Raw genomic sequence first — 19,539 nt, forward strand, 5'->3', positions numbered from 1 at the left:
TTTGGATGCATTCTTTAGGTTAGCCTATTTGAGGAATGTTGATTCAAACCCCTACGACTTACCATTTTGCCCAATTGAAGGTTACAAACAAACAGGTGAGTTTTTGTAGTACAGTTGAAAAAAGAAATACATTGCATCTTTCATTTTTGTGGGGAAGACTGTAACAAAACAACCAGATGATAAGGATCTGTTATTGGTAACATAAAGCATTTAAACCTATTTCTCCCTTGGGTACAATTGGATATAACAGTAGCCTTTCCCAATCTGATGCTCTTCAAATTTAGTGGAAATTAAATAAGTGGCTGGGATTACCCAAAATGTAACCTAAGTCAGCTAGAAGATACTGCTTTTGAGAGCCCTAGAAAAAAGTGTTAGCCTTTTAAAAATTGAATTCCAATACATTTTTTAAAAAAATTCACACACCATAGCATGTAATTCACACACCATAGCCTGTAAAGAAAAAAAATCAATTTTATAAAAGAATGTGAAATATTTTTTAATAGTTCTGGAATACTGGTTATTGCAGAAAAAAACACCAGTTTTAGAAGCTATCAGCTACCTTGTTAAAGGCTCTTTAATTTTGTAATTATTCTGGGCAGTCTGTTTTGCTTTTATTCGTCTACATTACTTATTTCTACAGTGTCTGGGGTGTGATTAAGATTCTCCATGAAGAAGGAAGCATGATCGCCTTTATGAACAATTCTGACAGTGAAGAGGAACCCTGCAATGAAAGGACATCGTTGATGTCAGCTGAAAGCCCCCTTCTACCTTCTTATCATGATGGAGCACAACCAACTGAAGCTGCAGAAACACTTTCCCACAGGGTAGGAGTCTTTGGAAAAGAATGTGCTGCTTTGCTTAGAATTGGCAGGTATTTTAGAAATCATTTAGTCACCTTAGGACTAGACTCTCTCTGAAAGTTATTGTTCAATCTTTAGGATGGAAAGAGTCTAAAATCATTAATATGTACCATATGAGATACTGGTATTTATTGTATTTAATGAATGAAAATTAGTTTTTAATTGCATTTAAATTAAATCAGGTTTTGTCTGAACCCCGAAAAAGATCCCTAATGTACATCACTTCCTGCGCGGTGCAGTACCTATTACAATGTTCTTGACTGATGGCTATTCAACCTCTACCTAAATAACTCAAGCAAAGGGGAACTCACTATGTCCCAAGGCAGTTCTAATGTTGAACCGTACTATTAGGAAACTTCTAAATTTAGTTAGAATCAGATTTGTCTTCCATGCACTAATAGAAAACAATTCTGTTCCTTTCTCTGAATAGCATCCAGTTATAGTATATAATGGTGATCCTGTTCTCTGTGTGAATTCATTTCCTGTGAATCCTTCTTTTGTATCTTTCAAAAGGCTAGAAAGGGTTGTTCCATATGTTCAAGTACATTAGGGTAGTTTTCCCACTGTTTCCCCATCACAGATGTATTGGACTATGTACTAACCAAGTAGGACTACTAATATCCTTGCTGGGGAGTATGGAGTTGACATCCAAAGCACTGGGCTGGCTGTATTAAAGTATTTGAGTCTCAGCCACCTTCTCACACCACGACGGCACATTAATTTTTAAAAGTCAGCCAGTGGCCGAGAAATCAAAGAGCCTCCCTCTTACCATAGCCTCACATGGCCAGACTGCACAAATAAAGATATGGTGTCACTGAGCATATCTGTATGCTTTTGATTGTGTTCTCTTTTTTCTCTTTCATTTAATTGTGTCTGATTCTTTGAAACTGCCTGGACTTTTCTTGTTAATTTTCCTTCAATTTTCTTCTCAAAGTTTCTAGAGGCTAAGGAACATGCCCAGCAACCATAATGCCTCAGTTGACACAATGTGAACTGCACAAAGTAATGCACAAAGTAATCCAGTTCAATACTACTTTCTTTCCCCATCCTTTATCCCTATAATCAATTTCTGAAAATACAATATGGGTCCTCACAGTTACATGATTATCCTTACTAACTTGCTAAAATATGCCAACTTCTCTCCTAAATTTTAAAAACAAGAGTCTATAGTAATTATATAGAATCTATAGAGGTATAGTTACTACATAGAATCTATAAAGTTTATAGCCAGTTGATCTGGTTAAGAGACCATGAGTTCCAGTCCTGCCTTAGGCACAAAGCCAGCATGGTGGCCTTGAGCCAACATTTTTTCTCAGCCAAGGAAGGAAAGAATATTGAAAGGTAATATTGAACTGGATTATTTTGTGCATTATTCTGTCACATTGTGTCAACTGAGGCATTATGGTTGCTGGGCATGTTCCTTAGCCTCTGGAAATGGCAACTTTCTGGACTTTGGACTCTTTTATTACTCAAGTTTCCTACAATATTTTTGTCTCCTCAGTTTTTAGATGTCTGAAATGACCACTTTTGGCAAGAGGTTTTGAAGGCATTAAGCAGTTCAGGAAGAACTCTCTAGGAAGGTAGATCTGCACAACAGTTGCTAACTCTTTCTGTTTATTGTTATTGCAGAATAGACGTACTGGCAGCACTGGCAGTTCTAATAAAACAGAGGAAAACGGGCCTGACCCAGAAAGAGCAGCAAAAGGACATATTGTGCTGGATAATGAGGAGGAAGAGTTGACCTTAAAATATGGAGCAAAGCATGTGATCATGCTGTTTGTGCCTGTAACATTGTGCATGGTTGTAGTTGTTGCAACCATTAAATCAGTCCGTTTCTACACTGAGAAGAATGGGCAACTGTAAGTGATTCTTCACAGACTTTAAAACAATGAATGCATTGTACCAAAAGTGCTTTTTCAAGAGGCAACTGGACTTTCTTTGTTTTTCTTTGAAGACGTTTTGCTTCTTATCCATGAAGCTTCTTCAGTTCTGAGAAAAAGAAGCTTCTTGGATGAGAAGTGAAACGTCGCCAAAGAAAAACATCTTGAAAAAGCACTTTTGAGACAGCTATGAGAATCTCCATAGACAATGAATGCATTATTTACATTAAGATTATTTCCTATTATTTAGTTTCTTCCAGGGATTGCAAACTCCCATTATTCCTAAGTGGAAATTGTAAATTTGTGATAAAGCATGAAGAGATCCAGGAGTCAAGTTTTAAAAGGCTCTTAAATTTTTTTAATGCATTCCGTATTGTTGTAAGGCCACATGAAATCATATATATACAAATACAAACAGCACTGGATTTCACAAGTTGAAAATTCCTGTACTTCAATGATATTTCCACAATCTTTTGTGCATAACAAGTTGCTCAATTTTTTCCAACCTGGAATCATTCAGATGTGTTGTTGTTCTGGCCATACTGGATGGAAAGTAATGAGTGGAAATCCAGCATACCTTGATTGGGGGATGATACTGTAACTAAAGATATGGTAAATTCAAAAGCTACATTGCTTGTTTTATAAATGTCTTTTATTTCTATTGCCTCTGTATTTGAGCTAAAGCATTCTGTAATACATATATTTTGGAGTGATTGGGTTTTGTCTTGATAGTCAATGAGCTTCTTCTGTTAAGATATTTTGCCTTTTCTTTCAGGATTTATACCCCCTTCAGTGAAGATACCCCCTATGTGGGCCAGCGTCTCTTGAGCTCTGTGTTGAATACCATCATCATGATCAGTGTTATTCTAGTGATGACCATCTTTTTGGTTTTGCTGTACAAATATCGTTGCTATAAGGCAAGGCTTTGAATATGTTAGTGAAAGGTCTCAAATTATAAAAGCCTTTTATTTAATTCTATCAGATACTTTCACTCCATGGGATAGGCATTCTTTAGGCATGATCCTCAGTGATTCTTACGGTATGCATTTGCCACATTGTTTTAGACAATTAATCTGCATGTTTTTGATGGATTGGAAACATTCAGAAGTGATATTGTCACATCTTTTTAAAAATGTTGACTGCAGAAAAATAATATCTTAAAGAATTTTGCAGGATTTAGAAGAACCTCAGTATTATTTTTTGATATTTTAAATTATTCAAACTGTTGGTAAACAAGTAAGATATTTCTATAGGTTTATCTTGACACATTAAAATTTGTAAGGGGTTCCTCTCTTCTATATGTTCAATGTGTTGTTTTAAGAGTGATTCTACAGGCAAAATAAGGCATCGTTCATTCCAAAATAGGTTGAAAAGTGTTGAGTCATGAAATTGCATTCTTAAACAGATCTGCATTGCTGATAATGCATTCAATCAAAAAATGAATTCTAGAGGGGAAGTTTTTAACACAATAAAAACATCTCCAGCCTGCTGCCGGAATATGTTGAAATTATATTTCCCACCATTTATCATCAATACATAGGGGGCGCAGTGACCTAGCGGTTAAGATGCTGGGCTTGTCAACTGGAAGGTTGGCAGTTCAAGACACAAGTACTGCATGATGGGGTGAGCTCCTATTCTTGCCCCAGCACCTGCCAACCTAGCAGTTTGAAAGCATGCGAATGCAAGTAGATAAATAGGTACACTTTATTGGGAAGGTAACAGCGTTTCAAGAAACTTGACATGTAGTCAAGCTGGCCACATGATCACGGAAGCATCTTAGGACAACACTGGCTCCCTCAACTAGGAAACAGAAATGAGCAATCTCCACCTGGAGTTGGAAATGACTGGACAGGGAAAACCTTTACCTTTGCCTGTATCAGCAAGACAGCCAACTGATTGAGAGAGTTATGAGTATAGCAGACCAGCACATCTGGAGGGCACAATGTTAGGGAAGGCTAGCCTAATGTTTAGGGAATACTTATAAACTACTGCTGGTGATAAATTCAAAACTTAGTATCCTCGTGTTTCTTGTAGGCTTTTGAATGGCTATATAGTCTATTTATATAATGAGATTTTAAAAGGGAAGTAGAAGGCTAATTAAATAAGAGCCTGATGTCGTGATCAGAGAATATTCGAAAAACAGAAGTTTTAGAGAGGGGCAGGAGTAGAGAAGGAAAATGTACTGGACATTTGGGACAGGGGACTATTTGACAAGCCTCAGGGAAAGTTTAAAGATGATTAAGTGGCAAAATAAATGAAGGATGAAATCAAGCTTTTTACTCTTGTCAGAGTTGCATAGAAGTACCTGATCTCTCGGAAGTAATTTTTCTCTGAAAAATTGCGGCATTTTACAATAAAAACTTTTTTTTTCTAAGTTCCTATGAATTTTTTGACTTTCATTTAGAGTTGGAGGTCTTCTTCATTCTTCTTTGTCTTCCTAAGGCAGCCTTTCCCTCTCTTTCCAGGTATGCTCTCATGTGCTGGGAAGGCTTCTGTTAGCTATGAAGTGAAATCATAGCAAAATCAGGTCAATGTAGCAAAATCAGGTCTATAGCAAAATCAGGTCAATGCAGTTATCTTTGGAATGTGCAAGAAAGACACCTAAATAGCATATTGTCATCTTTTGCAGTTCATTCATGGGTGGCTGATTCTCTCATCGCTGATGCTTTTGTTTCTCTTCACTTACATCTACCTTGGGTAAGTGAGAACTGTGAATTCTAAACCACTTAGTATTCTTTAAACAAGGATAGACACAGGTTAGTGTAGGGATTGCTAAATGATTTGCATTTAGTTTTGGATTTTTGAAGAATAACAAAAAAACTTATATGATCAGCGAAAAAAGATGAAACAACATGACACAAAAAGAGAATAGCATGAACAGGGAAGAAGAAAAAAGCAAGTTCCTTAAAGAAGAATGTTCATTCTTAAATAATGAGGATCTTTATGTAGTTAAAGAAGGGGAATAGTCTGCCTGTTGGAGCTTTGCTTTCATTCTCCTATTTCTTATAGTCTGAGAAAGCAGTCACTGCTTACTAGCTATGCCAGATCATTAGACGGCATTTGTATAATTGTGTGGAACCTAGGTTGGCTGCACTAGCAAAATCTCAGGTAGCATTTGAAGTACATTTATGATAAACAAGACTAGATGGCTCTTACTTCTTTTTGTTACTTTTAAAATTAGGTTGAGTTAGGCATTTATTGGGCGATGTGTAATATCCCCTTCCTAATCTAGTTGGTCCATATGTATTTTGTATTCCGAATTAAAATATCAGTTTTCCCAGCCAATCCCAAGGGACCTGTAGAGGGGATGATGGCTTATTGGTTAAGTAGTTGTAGAATATCTCTAACATGGTTTGTTCTCTCCTCTTTGAAATCACATAATAATTTATTGGGGAAAATATGCTGATCCCCAAAGAACTGTGATTAGACTAGTGTCTGCTTGGCTAGATGGACACATAATGTGACACGGGATCAGGTATTTGGATCCTAATTTGATCCCTTGAGCTCAGTTATACATCACATGATTTTGGTCATACACCTGCAACTTCCCTGATCTTCCTCTCTCTGAAATAGTGCAGCATCACCTTATGCTGTTAATTTCACAGTTACTACATCACGGCAGTGAACTACTTTTTTTTTTTTTTTTTGACAGTGAAGTGCTCAAGACTTACAATGTGGCTATGGATTACCCTACCCTGTTCTTTGTTATCTGGAATTTTGGAGCTGTTGGGATGATTTGCATCCACTGGAAGGGGCCTTTGAAACTTCAGCAAGCCTATCTCATTATGATCAGCGCCTTGATGGCTCTAGTTTTCATTAAGTACCTGCCAGAGTGGTCAGCTTGGGTCATCCTGGGAGGCATCTCTGTTTATGGTATGTCTACAACAGAATTTGTATGGTGATCCTCCTCTGAAACTGAACATGTCCTTTGTGAGGAGATTAAACCAAGTTAATACCGTGTCCTAGAAATAATAAATAATGATAAATATTAAACCTTTGCATTTCACTCCAGAGAGATTATTTCAGCTTTGCCACCTGTATTCAGAAAGTTGCATTCAAATATTGCAATAAACCTTGATTTATTGTGATTTTCTCCAGGCTGGGTTTGCATATTACTCTAATCTGATTGCAAGCAAGGGATCCAAACCTTCCACTCTGATAATAGCCATTAATACTTTCCAAACCTGACAAGCCATAGATTGTCAAAAAATGGAAGCAGAAATATGCTAACTGTTCTGCGTAGCCCCATGCAGATACAAGGAGAGCAAATTGTGGGAACTGATTTATTATAATCATTGTTCATTATGACATTGGAATGTAGCCCGAAGTCACATGCATTGAAACAACAATCACAGCAACGCTTTAAAGGAATTGTTTTAATCCAGTAATTGATCTAAAATACATATTAAGAGACTGTGACCAATTTTTGAAGTACTATATATACTCCTCAGCTTATAACAGTTAATTTAGTGACTGTTCAGTTACAACAGCACTGGAAAAAGTGACTTATGACCATTTTTCACAGTTATAACCTTTGTAGGATCCCATGATCAAAATTCAAATGCTTGGCAACTGGTTCATACTTATAACCATTACTGTATCTCAAGGTCATGAGATCCACTTTCACAAAGTCAGTGGGGAAGCCCGATTATCAACTGCTGTGATTCACTTAACAACTGTGGCAAGAAAGGTCGTAAAATGGGGCAAAACTCACTTAGCAAATGCCTCACTTAACAACAGAAATGTTGAGCTCGATTGTGATCGTAAGTTGAGGACTACCTATATACACAAATGCTTCTCAAAACTACAAGTCTAAGAATATGTTTCCAGTTAAATGTTTCTCCAATTCTTAGTTGCATTCCAATTGTCTCTTTTGCTCTCTGAATTATTATATTGGCTGCATTTCTTCACAATATTTTCATTGCAAAGGAGGGGTAATTAAGAGACTGAGAAGAATTTGCAGTGGGATGTAAATGAAGCAAGAGATTGTTTGCTATCTTTTCAGTGATATCAAAATTTATTCATAAGTCCATTACCTTGCTTTGCCTAATTGTAAAGTTGGACTGCATTTGTCCAGAAGCATTAGATTCTGTGTGCCATATAAAGTTTGGTGGTTTTATTTGTCTGGATTCCTTATATTATATGGGAGTTTTATTCCGTGAATTTCTCTTTCCCTTGTTTGAGGTTCTGAAATTGTGTTTATCTTCTCTCTTATTTCAAAAAGAAAGCTCTCCAAGATTCAGAATGTTTTCTTTGTGTATTGTATTCTATTTTATTGTTATTATTAGTAAAGCTATAAATACCTTTAGAGAAAAGTTTGAAAGAATTCCCTGCCATGTAGCAGCAGGAAAATTAGATGTTCGGAATGCTACTTGGGATTAAATGGACATTTTTCTGTCCACAGACTTGATAGCAGTTTTATGTCCAAAGGGACCCCTCCGAATGTTGGTGGAAACAGCACAAGAGAGAAATGAGCCAATATTTCCTGCACTTATTTATTCCTGTGAGTAGAATACAGGCAACTAGTGATGCCTTATTAACTGAAAATATTATTTCGGAGTGAAAAAGAAGGAAAATAGAAATTCTATCCTGTTCAGAGGTATTGTTGGATATTCCCAAATCGTGGCAATAGATATAAAATTCAACTTCCTGATTATCTCAGCATTCTTTTAAAAAGGAAAGTTTCTAACCTTGCAAAGTTAGGTTTGCAAGTATGGGCACGATGCCCAGGTTCCAGATTTCTTATATATATCATATATATGTATATATGCTTCCTAGCTAAGGGAACTAACATTGTCTGAAAATGCTTTTGTGGTCATGTGGGCAGCATGACTATATGCCAAGGTACGCAGAACATTGTGTACTGATAGACAAATGCAAGTATCTGTAGCATTGACACATTTTCTTAATATATCACAACTGAGAAATGTAGGGTGGGCTTCTGATTATACTGTACATTGTAACTTTGAACAATCCATTAGTTTTGTTTCATAGGTTCATATGTTGTTTGTTCTTTCCTTAAGCTGCTATGATGTGGACAATTGGAATGGCAAAGCCAGACAGTGCACAGAGAAGGACTTCTCAGGAGATAGGGAATCCAGGTAATTGATGCACTTGATATAACAAGGGTCATTCTTTTGTTGTTAAATAAAATTGAGAGGAAATCTGCAATGTATTATATTCACTGGATTTCTTATTGCAAGCTTTATTATTTATTTTATTTTTAAAATTTACAAGCCGCCCCACTCCCAAAGGACTCTGGGCGGCTAACAATAAAAAACACATAAAACATAACAAAACAACAATACAAAAACAATCATCCAGGGGTAAGGTTTTATAAACCCCAGGCCTGCCAGAAAAGCCAGATCTTAAGTAGCTTACGGAAGACCAACAGGGTGGGAGTGGTCCTAATCTCCGGGGGGAGCTGATTCCAAAGCATGGGCGCCATCACAGAGAAGGCCCTCCGCGGCCCCGTCAAATGGCACTGCTTGGCCGACGGGGACTGAAGAAGGCCCAGCCTGTGGGATCTAACGGGACGTAGGGAACTATGAGATAGTAGGCGGTCTCGCAAATAGCCTGGCCCTGAGCCATATAGGGCTTTAAAGGTAATAACCAACACCTTGAATTGGACCCGGAGACCAATAGGCAACCAGTGCAGCTCACGGAGGATAGGTGTAACGTGGGTGTATCAAGGAGCACCCACTATCACTCGCGTGGCTGCATTTTGGACCAACTGTAGTCTCCGAATACTTTTCAGGGGTAGCCCCATGTAGAGCAGGTTGCAGTAGTCCAAATGTGAGGTGACAAGGGCGTGAGTGACTATAAGGAGAACCTCCCGGTCCAGGTAGGGTCATAACTGGTGCAACAGGCGAACTTGTGCAAAGGTCCTCCCAGCCACAGCCGTCAATTGATGTTCCAAATTCAGCTGTGGATCAAGGAGGACACCCAAGTTGCAAACCCGCTCCGAAGGGGGTATATTTTCTCCCGCAAGAGTCAACACTGGACAGTTGACATGATCCTTGGGAGGCAACATCCAAAGCCACTCGGTCTTGTCAGGATTGAGCCTGAGTCTGTTAACCCCCATCCAGACCCTCACGGCTTCGAGGCAACAGCCCATCACATCAGCCGCTTCACTGAGAGAGCTCGGGGAGGAGATATATAACTGGGTATCATCAGCATACTGATGAAACCTCACCCCATGCTGTCTGATGATCTCACCCAGCGGCTTCATATAAATGTTAAATAGGAGGGGAGAGAGGACCGACCCCTGTGGCACGCCGCATTCAAGGGGCCTCGGGGTTGACCTCTGCCCTCCCACCAATACCGATTGCGACCGGCCAGAGAGGTAGGAGAACCACCGTAAAACGGTGCCTCCCACTCCCACCCCTTCGAGTCGTCGCAAAAGGATACCATGATCGATGGTATCGAAAGCCACTGAGAGGTCAAGTAGCACCAAGACAGAGGAATAAACTCTGTCTTGGGCCCGCCAGAGATCATCCATCAGCGCGACCAAAGCGGTTTCTGTGCTGAAGCCGGGCCTGAAGTCAGATTGAAAAGGGTCTAGATAATCCATTTCATCCAGAGACCGTCGGAGCTGGAGCGCCACCACTCTCTACAACCTCCCCCACAAAGGGGAGATTGGAGACTGGACGGAAGTTATTTAAATCAGCCGGGTCCAGGGTAGGTTTCTTGAGCAGGGGCCTCACAACCGCCTCCTTCAGGGATTGTGGAAAAGACCCCTCCCTCAACGAAGCTTGATCAACACCTGGAGCCAGTTTCGTGTCACCTTCTTGGCAGCCGAGACCAACCAGGAAGGACACAGGTCCAATAAACAAGTGGAGGCGCTCATTGCTCCCACCGCTCTGTCAACATCCTCAGAGGTCACAGACTCAAATTCATCCCATAAAACTGAGCTAAGACCTGCCCCAGTCATCTCAAAAGGCCCTGCCCAATCGGAGTCTAGGTCTGTCCGAATCCGAGCGATTTTGTCTGATAAGAATTGCACAAATTCCTCCGCTCTACCCTGTAAGGGCTCCCCAGCTTCCCGAACATTAAGTAGGGAACGGGTCACCCTAAACAGGGCGGCGGGGCGAGATTCTGCAGATGCAATAAGTGCGGAAATATGCGAACATTTTGCCGCTCGTATCGCCACTAAATAAATCCTAATATAGGCTCTTAGAAGTGTCCGGTCGGATAAGCTAATTATAAAGGGAAGCTTCCATGAGAATTATACGGGAACTGCATTAGAAATCTCTGCATTGAAAGAGTTCAATTATTGACGGAAGAATGTTCTGAATTCTTTGACAATTTATGTACAGAAAAAAGATTTTGCCAAGCTTTATTTGAGAGTAGTTTATTTGGTTATAAGATTCAGATCCAGCGTGACTAGTCATATGAATTTGTGAACCTTGTAAACAACATTAGGAAAACTGTAAATTCTACACCCCAGCTCTACCACATCACAGAAAAAATCAGTTATCTTCTCCATGACAACTGGTTTAAATCAATATTATTGCACAGTCCTGTTACAACGGAGAGGACTTCTATTCTAACAAGGTTTTTTCTTAAAATGTAATATATATGTAAATTGATTTTCTTGTTTTTTGCTTACGTTTCTCTCATTGTTATGCCTCAAATTGACTGAAGAAGCAGAGAGCCGTGACAGGTCTTCATATGCTGAGCGTGAAGTTCCAGAAATGAGAAACTCAACTATGGATCAAACTGGCCAACAACTTGGTCAAATTGCCTGCAACTTTGAGGAAAGCCAGGAGGAGGAAGAAAGTAAGCTGTAGTCACTTAAATTAAAAACTCACTATTGTTAATCCTTTAAAACCTTGGCAACTTTAAGACTTGTGGACTTCAACTCCCAGAATTCTTTGCTGGCTGGAATTCTGGGAGTTGAAGTCCACAAGTCTTAAAGTTGCCATGGTTGAGGACCCCTGCTTTAAAATAGGAACAGCTATCTAAAAAGAAGTATTTAATTGATTTATACAGTGAAGAGTCATTTGCTGTTGTATAGGAGTTTTCTTCAGTTGCGCCTTTAAATGAAGATATCAGAAAAGGAGCTAGGATTTTGAGCATGAAAGAATATTGCCATCCTTTTTCATTTTTGACATGTACCATCTGTGGAAAGTCCTAGGGAAGTCCTGGATTACAGCACACCTGCTTGAGATTAGTTCTGTTTATTCATTCATTTTGGCCCTGAATTTACCTTGTGGTTATAGTTACAAAATGCAAGGAACATTGGGTGCTTCTTTACCTGAAGGCAGAAATAAAATGTTGGCCATTTCATATGCTTTGGTGTTCTTAAGTGGGAGCCACAAAGAAATGCTACACTGTATGTAGGAAATAACTAAAACATTACCTTGTAACATGGGGTATGTAGTCTTTTTGGGATGAGGACTCATTTAAATGTTAAGATCTGCTAGTGCAGGCATGTCAAACTGCTGGCCTACGGGCTGGTTGTGTCATGCCAAAACCACACCCACCTCATCGCCGGCAACAGGGAAAAAGTCCCGATATGTTGCGCGACATCACATGACATGAGTTTGACATGCCTGTGCTAGTGAATGCACTTGGCCACAACGATGAGTATGGAAGTCACAAAACATCCATTTTTCAGGAGGCAAGTATTTCAGGCACCCTGTACCATTCCAGAGAGAGCCTTAGGACCAAAACAGATTAATGCAAATGTATTTATTTATTTTATTTAAATGATTTATCCAGCCACTCATCTCATAGCAATGACTCTGGATAACATGCAAACATTAAAATAGTTTAATGCACTATTTTAATAATATATTTCCTGCCTGAGCAGGGGGTTGGACGAGGTGACCTCCAAGGTCTCTTCCAACTACTATACTACTACTACTACTACTACTACTACTACTACTACTACTACTACTACTTCTTCTTCTTCTTCTTCTTCTTCTTCTTCTTCTTCTTCTTCTTCTTCTTCTTCTTCTTCTTCTTCTTCTTCTTCTTCTTCTTCTTCTTCTTCTTCTTCTTCTTCTTCTTCTTCATTTATAACTGTATAAACTCCTTTTGGTGCTCTTTGAGCTTGGTTGTTTTCTTGCAGTTGTTTCATTACCCAACTAGATAACATCATCAGTGCTACAAGGGAGCCCAGTTTGCTCTTATGTTATAAGTGGCTTGCCCTGTCAGTGTTGATGGAAGTGTTCTTGGTGATTCCTTGATTAGTTTACTGTGTGATTGTTTGTCTGATTAGGGAATTGTTTACTACTTGATTGTTGGTCTAGTTATGGGGTAGGCAACTTTGGATCTTTTATGACTCGTGGATTTCAACTCCCAGAATTCCTGAACCAGCCATGCTGACATAGGAATTCTGGGAGTTGAAGACCACGAGTCATAAAAGAGCCAAGGTTGCCTACCCCTGGTCTAGTATTAATCTTGGTGTTAGTCTTTGCTTATCTGGATGTTGATTGCTGGCAAGGAGGTTTCCTTTTTAGATTTTTGATTGCCTCTTTTCAATGTAGATGTTGTTTATCTCTTTGTGCTTGTTGGTGGCTGATTTGGCTGAATGTCAGACGTCCAGGAATTCCATAATGTTTTTGGACTTAGCTTGATCTAGAGGCTCACAGTTTCCCCCACTCCTTTTTAGCACTGATGATGTTACCTGGCTCGATAATGAAATGTCTGCAAGAAAACCACCAAGCTCAGAGAGCACCAAAAATCCCACAGATATTATCCAAGTTCCTAGACAAAAGCCTGGAGGAACAGTCAGGTCTTCCAAGCCTTATGAAAGACTGAAAACATTGGGGTTATCTGATCTTTGGAGTGATGCTTTTCTACAAGGTGGGTGGTGGCACAGGGTCCAAGAAGATGGCATTGTTTGATGGAGGGAACACAGAGCATGCCCTTTCTTGGTAGGTGGGCAGAAACAATGGGGGACAGGTGGTCTCACAAAGAGTCTGATCTTATGCCATGTAGATCTTTATAAGAGGTAATCAGCACCTATAAAAATAAAAGAGGTCTTATTTTTAAAAGGCAGAAGATTTGGTGTACAAAGGAAAGTTTCTGAGCACCCTTTCATGTTCATAAATGTCATGTCTGCTTAAAATATAACTTAAAATGTATATTGAAAGACAGATGCAGCTATCTGATGGAATTATGTTTACTTCTAACAGGAGGAGTCAAGCTGGGTCTAGGAGACTTTATCTTCTATAGCGTGCTTGTTGGCAAAGCAGCTGCCACTGCTAATGGGGACTGGAATACAACATTGGCTTGTTTTGTAGCCATCCTCATAGTAAGTAAAACTAACACAGTAAGCCAATACCATTGTACTTTCAGTTTCTTTCTCTGCCGTGTTTCCTTTTGAGTGTAAACCTGAGGATAAGAATTATCTCACAATTGTGACCTGCTCTGGGATTATTTTTTTTACATGGGAAAAAAGACAGATATGATTTAAATACCTATTTTTCTGCTTTGTCCTTTGACATACAATAAAACTAGGATAAGAGCATGGATTATTAGCATTGGGTCATAAACGTTTGAACACCTGAGACTGAAGAGTGAGTCCCAATATGGTTGGGATCAGACTTAATTGGGGGGCTTACTCAAATGATTTTTGAATATCATCTTTAGGGTGTTACGACATTCTGTTTAGCTTTTAGTATTAAGATCAGAAAGGTGATGATAACCTAAACATTATTTTCTTTTTTAATTTTTTTAACTATTTAAAACCTTAGCAACTCCAAGATATCTGGACCTCTACTCCCCAAATTTCACAGCCAGCAATTGTTTAAATGCACATTTAACACAGGTTTAAATATTTATTTAAATATTTGGTACTTAACCAGATAGTAAAAATGCCCCAAATTAAAAACAAATTACACAGAAGCAAGAACAGAAGAATGTAATGTTCGGGAATATGTACTCATTTGTAATTTTAAGCAAACTTAGAAAAAATTCAGCATGCATATTCTGTATTTCTATTAAATATTAAAGATTCTTAGGGACTTTTTCTTTGGTGTGAATTTTTCACCCAGTGCTGTTTCTCCCAGTTTTAAATACTGCGAAAAACTGAATACTGCTGAAGCAAAGGTTTTCCACAGTTTTGCAGTTGTAAATCTGGCTGTATTGCTGTTAACAAGTAAATATTATATTGCAATATATATCTGAAAGAGGTAGACAATAAAAATACACAATAATTAATGATTATTGTGTAATTGTTTCAATTTCCTCAAGTACTCAACTAAAGCAGCCAAATAGGCACTGCTACCAGAAATTCCTCTTCCAAGATATTCAAAGGCAGCAAAGCAAGTAAAATGTTAATGTACAAATCCTATTGTTTAGTTAGTTATACTGCTATCTGTATGCTGCCAGAATCTTGAATTAGGCCCAGAAGTTGATCAGCCACCAGTGCAGCTCCTATAACATGAGGAGGAATTAAACCCGTTTTGTTTTGTTAAACCCATTTCTATGGATCAGCAATCCAGCAGCTACAATTTGTACTAGCTGTAGACTTTGGATCATCTTCATGGTAATTAGCCATGTAGGCCAACTTGCAGGAATCCAGCAGAGTAATAGCAAAGATACAAATCACTATCTTCAGATGAAATAATTTTTAATTCATTTCTTGTTGTATCTTTCTGGGCAACACTCAGAAAGTATCACAGGATATTAATATTTTTAATATTTATCTGTATGAAAAATGTTCCTGCTAGGTATATTCCTGCTGATCATGTTCCTTTTTTTTCTCTTAGGGTCTGTGCTTAACTCTTCTATTGCTTGCAGTCTTTAAGAAGGCACTACCTGCTCTTCCCATTTCCATCACTTTTGGCCTGATCTTCTACTTCTCAACAGATTACCTTGTGCAACCTTTCATGGATACCCTTGCAGCTCATCAGCTATATATTTAAGAATAATGGGATCCTGTTTAAGAGCTTCCATGAGCAGCAGGCCAATTTTCAGTGGATAAAACCTTGTGAATTTTATACTTAATTCCATATCTTTTTTAAAGGATACACTTAAAAAAACCCACAGTTTTGCTAATTTCCCCTGGAACTTCACAGCTGACTCTTCAGACTATTAAGGCTTCAGGTATTAGGATCTATGCAGCCTGAACCTACTTGCACATATGCAGAGATCATTTGGAGCATAGAATTATTATTGATGACTTTCTTCTTCATATTCTTCATCAATATATTAATTTTTTACTTTGTGTAGAAGGTAGATTGATTGCATTACCTTAAAGTAAAATGAAGAATCCGTCTTGAGAGAGTATTGGTATTGAGAAGTTTAAAGTCCACTTTATATAATCACACAGTAATAATAATAACAATACAGGGTATTTTTTAACATTGAAAAAGCACTCTGAGTGAAGTACAGGAATTGTCTGAAAGGAGAAGAGAGTATAGGGAGTTGTGGCCTGTTCAAATCTCTAGTATAACAGCTAACCATGGGCTATCATGGAACTTTTGACATTCCTGGTTTCTATGGTAAAATCAGCAAGAAGCAAATTGTAAACAGCATAGCTGTTTTAATGATAGTTTGTTTGTTCCACTGGGAAACTTAGTGCTGTTATAGATTAGTTTACCTTTTAGGTACACTAAATGAAGGTATCTGAATCTCTGGCTAGGTTCCTATGTCATTCTTAGCCAGATTTTGTGTAACTATGATTTACTGAATAATTGGCTGCATTTGTGTTATTAAGCCACAAATCATGATTAATATTTATGGGTTCAGTATGCTTAGCAACCTTATGTTACATGCCCTGATTTTATTTTCTGTAAAATAAAAACAAAATGAGAAGTAAAATGATGCAAAGTACCACCATGTAGGTTTTATAGTAATGGGACACAATCTTGCCAGTTTGCCTTCTGTTAAATGACTGCCTGTGTTCACCATTGCAGCAATTTGTGAGAACACCTGTAAACTGTTCTCAAACTTCCAAATGTACTGCAGCTCACAAAGATTAATGTGGACCTTAAACTGGGTTCACATAATATACTACGCCAAAATTCAAATAAATCACATTACGAGTATAATGTGTGAAACCATGTCACACTCTCATTCTCATCTGCCCATTCTGTAATCACAGTTATTTATTTGGCATTGCTCACGTATTAAAAATGACCCAAGGAAAGGAGAACTCACAGCATTGTTCTAATTACATTCATGAATGACCCCATAATGACCCCATAAATAACAGCAAGCAGGTTCTCTTTCCTTCTCTTCCTAGACTGAGTAGCATTAATGTAAACAAGAAACCATTCAATAAAGAGTTGAGACTTGATCAGTGGAGTAAGTTCGGACTGTTTTATTCCTTAATCATGAATCCTGTGGAGCCTTATCTTGTACTCCATCAAAGGATGAATTTTTATGCCTTTAATAAAACTAAATTTCTGGAAATACGGACAGTTTATCTTTCCCTGGTTCCTGATCTTCAGAAAGTTCTATGCCTAGAGTAAGAGGCTTTTATGCATAAAGCATGATATGTAAAGGTCTAATTCACTGAATTTCTCTTCTCCAAAATAGAACAAGACCACATGCAAAGTAGGCTAAAGTATATATTGTGGTACATACACTACTAACATCTTTTTAATTAAAAATGATAATTTCCCTCCAGATCAATATTTTATTACCCCCAGAAAAAAGGAAGAAATGAAAGATTAACTTGTTATAGTTCTCAAAATTGAGTTCTTGCTGAAAATAGTAATGGCTACGAAAGTAATACTTTCATTTCCATTTTGACTCCTTTCATTTCTCCCACCAAATCTCTTTAATATTCTGTTGCATCAGAATTATTGTTCTGCTACACCTTATTTGGCCAGCTTGACACAGGAAGTTTTATTCCATTCCATTTTGGTATGCAGTCTCATATAAAATAGAGCCAGAGGAGCTTCGGTGATATTGAAAGTTATAGAGATTTGATACATTCTTATGTAGATAGATAGGTTACATTGCTTTTATGATGTGAACTGTGAGGATCAGTACACTGTCTCTGTTAATTTATTGCATGCTTACTTTTCTTTGCAATTCGTGTTCCTTCATTTCTACCCTACAGACTTCTTTCTGACAAGTCAGTGCATTTAGATATCTCTTTGCATAAATAAAGTATTTATTTTAGGGGAAGACAAGCATTTTACCCACCTACATCAGATTATTTCTTACCTTAGTAGTAACACATGGAGGTAATGCTGGGCAAACTGGAACCTTAAAAGGAGATTCTTGACCAGCTAGACTTGGGTTTCTTGCTTCAGGAAGATGTAGATATTTTATTGTTTTAGATAAAATAACTGCATAATTGGTTAATCTGTTCAACCTGGGGAAAATGCCAAGCAGTAGAGGTCAGAATTTCACTTTCCACTTGGGATTTTCTTAGTAAAAACAACTTAGCTTTGGCTTTCCGGTGAATTGTATTTGGGAAGAGAAAGTCACTTTAGAAGTGTTTTTAGGAATATTATACTTTTTTAATTATAAAAGTGAATTATTTTGGGATTGTTACAGCTCATAATAAAATTGAAAGGTCAAATTGGGTTTATTATAAAAATTAGTCTAAATAAGAAATTGTTAATTCAAGCTTCTTTCTAGGGATACCTATCATTGGAGGATTTGCTTTTTGGTGCTTTATATTTGCCTGGTTAGAAACCTGAGTTGTTTTTCTTTTAGTTGTTACTTTTTGTGAAAAAAAAAAAAACTTGCTTGATTTAAGTGCGAAGGAATAATGAATTGACCCTCAATATATATTTCCTAATATTTTATAGGTAATACATTAGATTTGGGGCCAGTTCAAGATAGAAAAATCCAATAGTACACCCTACTCTTCTATGTCTTAATTTATATTTCACATATTCAGAAGAATTCCATTACCATTAGTGATACTGACTAGGGCTAACAAGAACTATACCCAAGCACATCTGAAGGGCACCAGTTGGTAAATGTGAAATGCGCTCCTTGAGCCATATCTGATTTGCTTTACACATGGCCTGATCTTCTACAGAGATTAGCATATATCACATTTAATTCTATAATCCTACAGCAGCTTAACCAGAATTATTTGGTACAGAAGAATGCATATCTAGCTAAATACTTCTGTCCAGGGCCAGGGTGCAGAGCAATATTTATACAAGGGCTGTTTCGCATCCCAAGTAACAAGCCAATCAAATGAATATTGCACTTAAAATCCCTGCAAGTTCTTATTGCCAATGCAAGCAGAATTAAGATGTGTCATCTTTTTGCTGAGAGAAAAGATTTTACAGTTGACCAGTATGTGGAAGTATTTGAGGGCACAGGTATATTTAAGCATGTGTGTTTTTATTTTCTGCAAGTGCAGCTTACAAGGAATGGCTTGGCCCTAGGATCCTCAAACATTGCCCATCCATGATCTAGGTCTTTTCTTGTTGCTTCTTCATAAAGCTGCACCAGTTTAATATACATATTAGCTGTTTCTCAATAGACTTGGGACCTTTTTGCAAGACTTTGTTGGCCTAGAAAAAATGTGACCAAAAGTCCAGTATATATCAAATAGAATATGAACACATAGATGCTTACATAATGCTCACTTCCTGATACATTCATTAAGCAATGCTTTTAAAAATGTTTTAACAGGATTTTCCCTACCATTTTAAAATCTTTATTCCAAAAATCCATGAAATACGGTACATGTCTCATTTGTTTCCTTTAGAATGACTTTAATATAGGTCAGAATTTGAATGCATGATGGACAAAGTATGTGTGCAGGGACAGTTCAAATATACAGTATATGTACAGGAAATTATTCTTAAAATATTATTGAAAATGTAATAAATACAATAAAGTGATAGTATGACTACTAA

General features: G+C 37.8%; 1 protein-coding gene across 7 annotated transcripts in view; it reads left to right on the plus strand.

Annotated features, from left to right (window-relative positions):
* The window catches only part of PSEN2 (presenilin 2), a 51,865-nt gene extending 32,326 nt beyond the window's left edge, over window positions 1-19,539 (plus strand). For 5 of the 7 annotated variants that reach the window (XM_039341736.1, XM_039341738.1, XM_039341739.1 and 2 more), the window contains 10 exons: window positions 641-824; window positions 2,490-2,719; window positions 3,516-3,657; window positions 5,370-5,437; window positions 6,393-6,613; window positions 8,145-8,243; window positions 8,764-8,841; window positions 11,387-11,521; window positions 13,888-14,006; window positions 15,466-19,539. In XM_039341736.1, coding sequence (XP_039197670.1) covers window positions 681-824; window positions 2,490-2,719; window positions 3,516-3,657; window positions 5,370-5,437; window positions 6,393-6,613; window positions 8,145-8,243; window positions 8,764-8,841; window positions 11,387-11,521; window positions 13,888-14,006; window positions 15,466-15,621 — 1,392 coding nt within the window. In that variant the 5' untranslated portion in view covers window positions 641-680 and the 3' untranslated portion in view covers window positions 15,622-19,539. The remainder of the gene's footprint in view (window positions 1-640; window positions 825-2,489; window positions 2,720-3,515; window positions 3,658-5,369; window positions 5,438-6,392; window positions 6,614-8,144; window positions 8,244-8,763; window positions 8,842-11,386; window positions 11,522-13,887; window positions 14,007-15,465) is intronic. The other 2 variants (XM_039341740.1, XM_039341741.1) reach the window with 2 other exon arrangements.

Source organism: Crotalus tigris, unplaced genomic scaffold, assembly GCF_016545835.1.
Source record: "Crotalus tigris isolate CLP2741 ecotype Arizona unplaced genomic scaffold, ASM1654583v1 scf7180000017771.5222438, whole genome shotgun sequence".
Classification (NCBI taxonomy): Eukaryota; Metazoa; Chordata; class Lepidosauria; order Squamata; family Viperidae; genus Crotalus; species Crotalus tigris.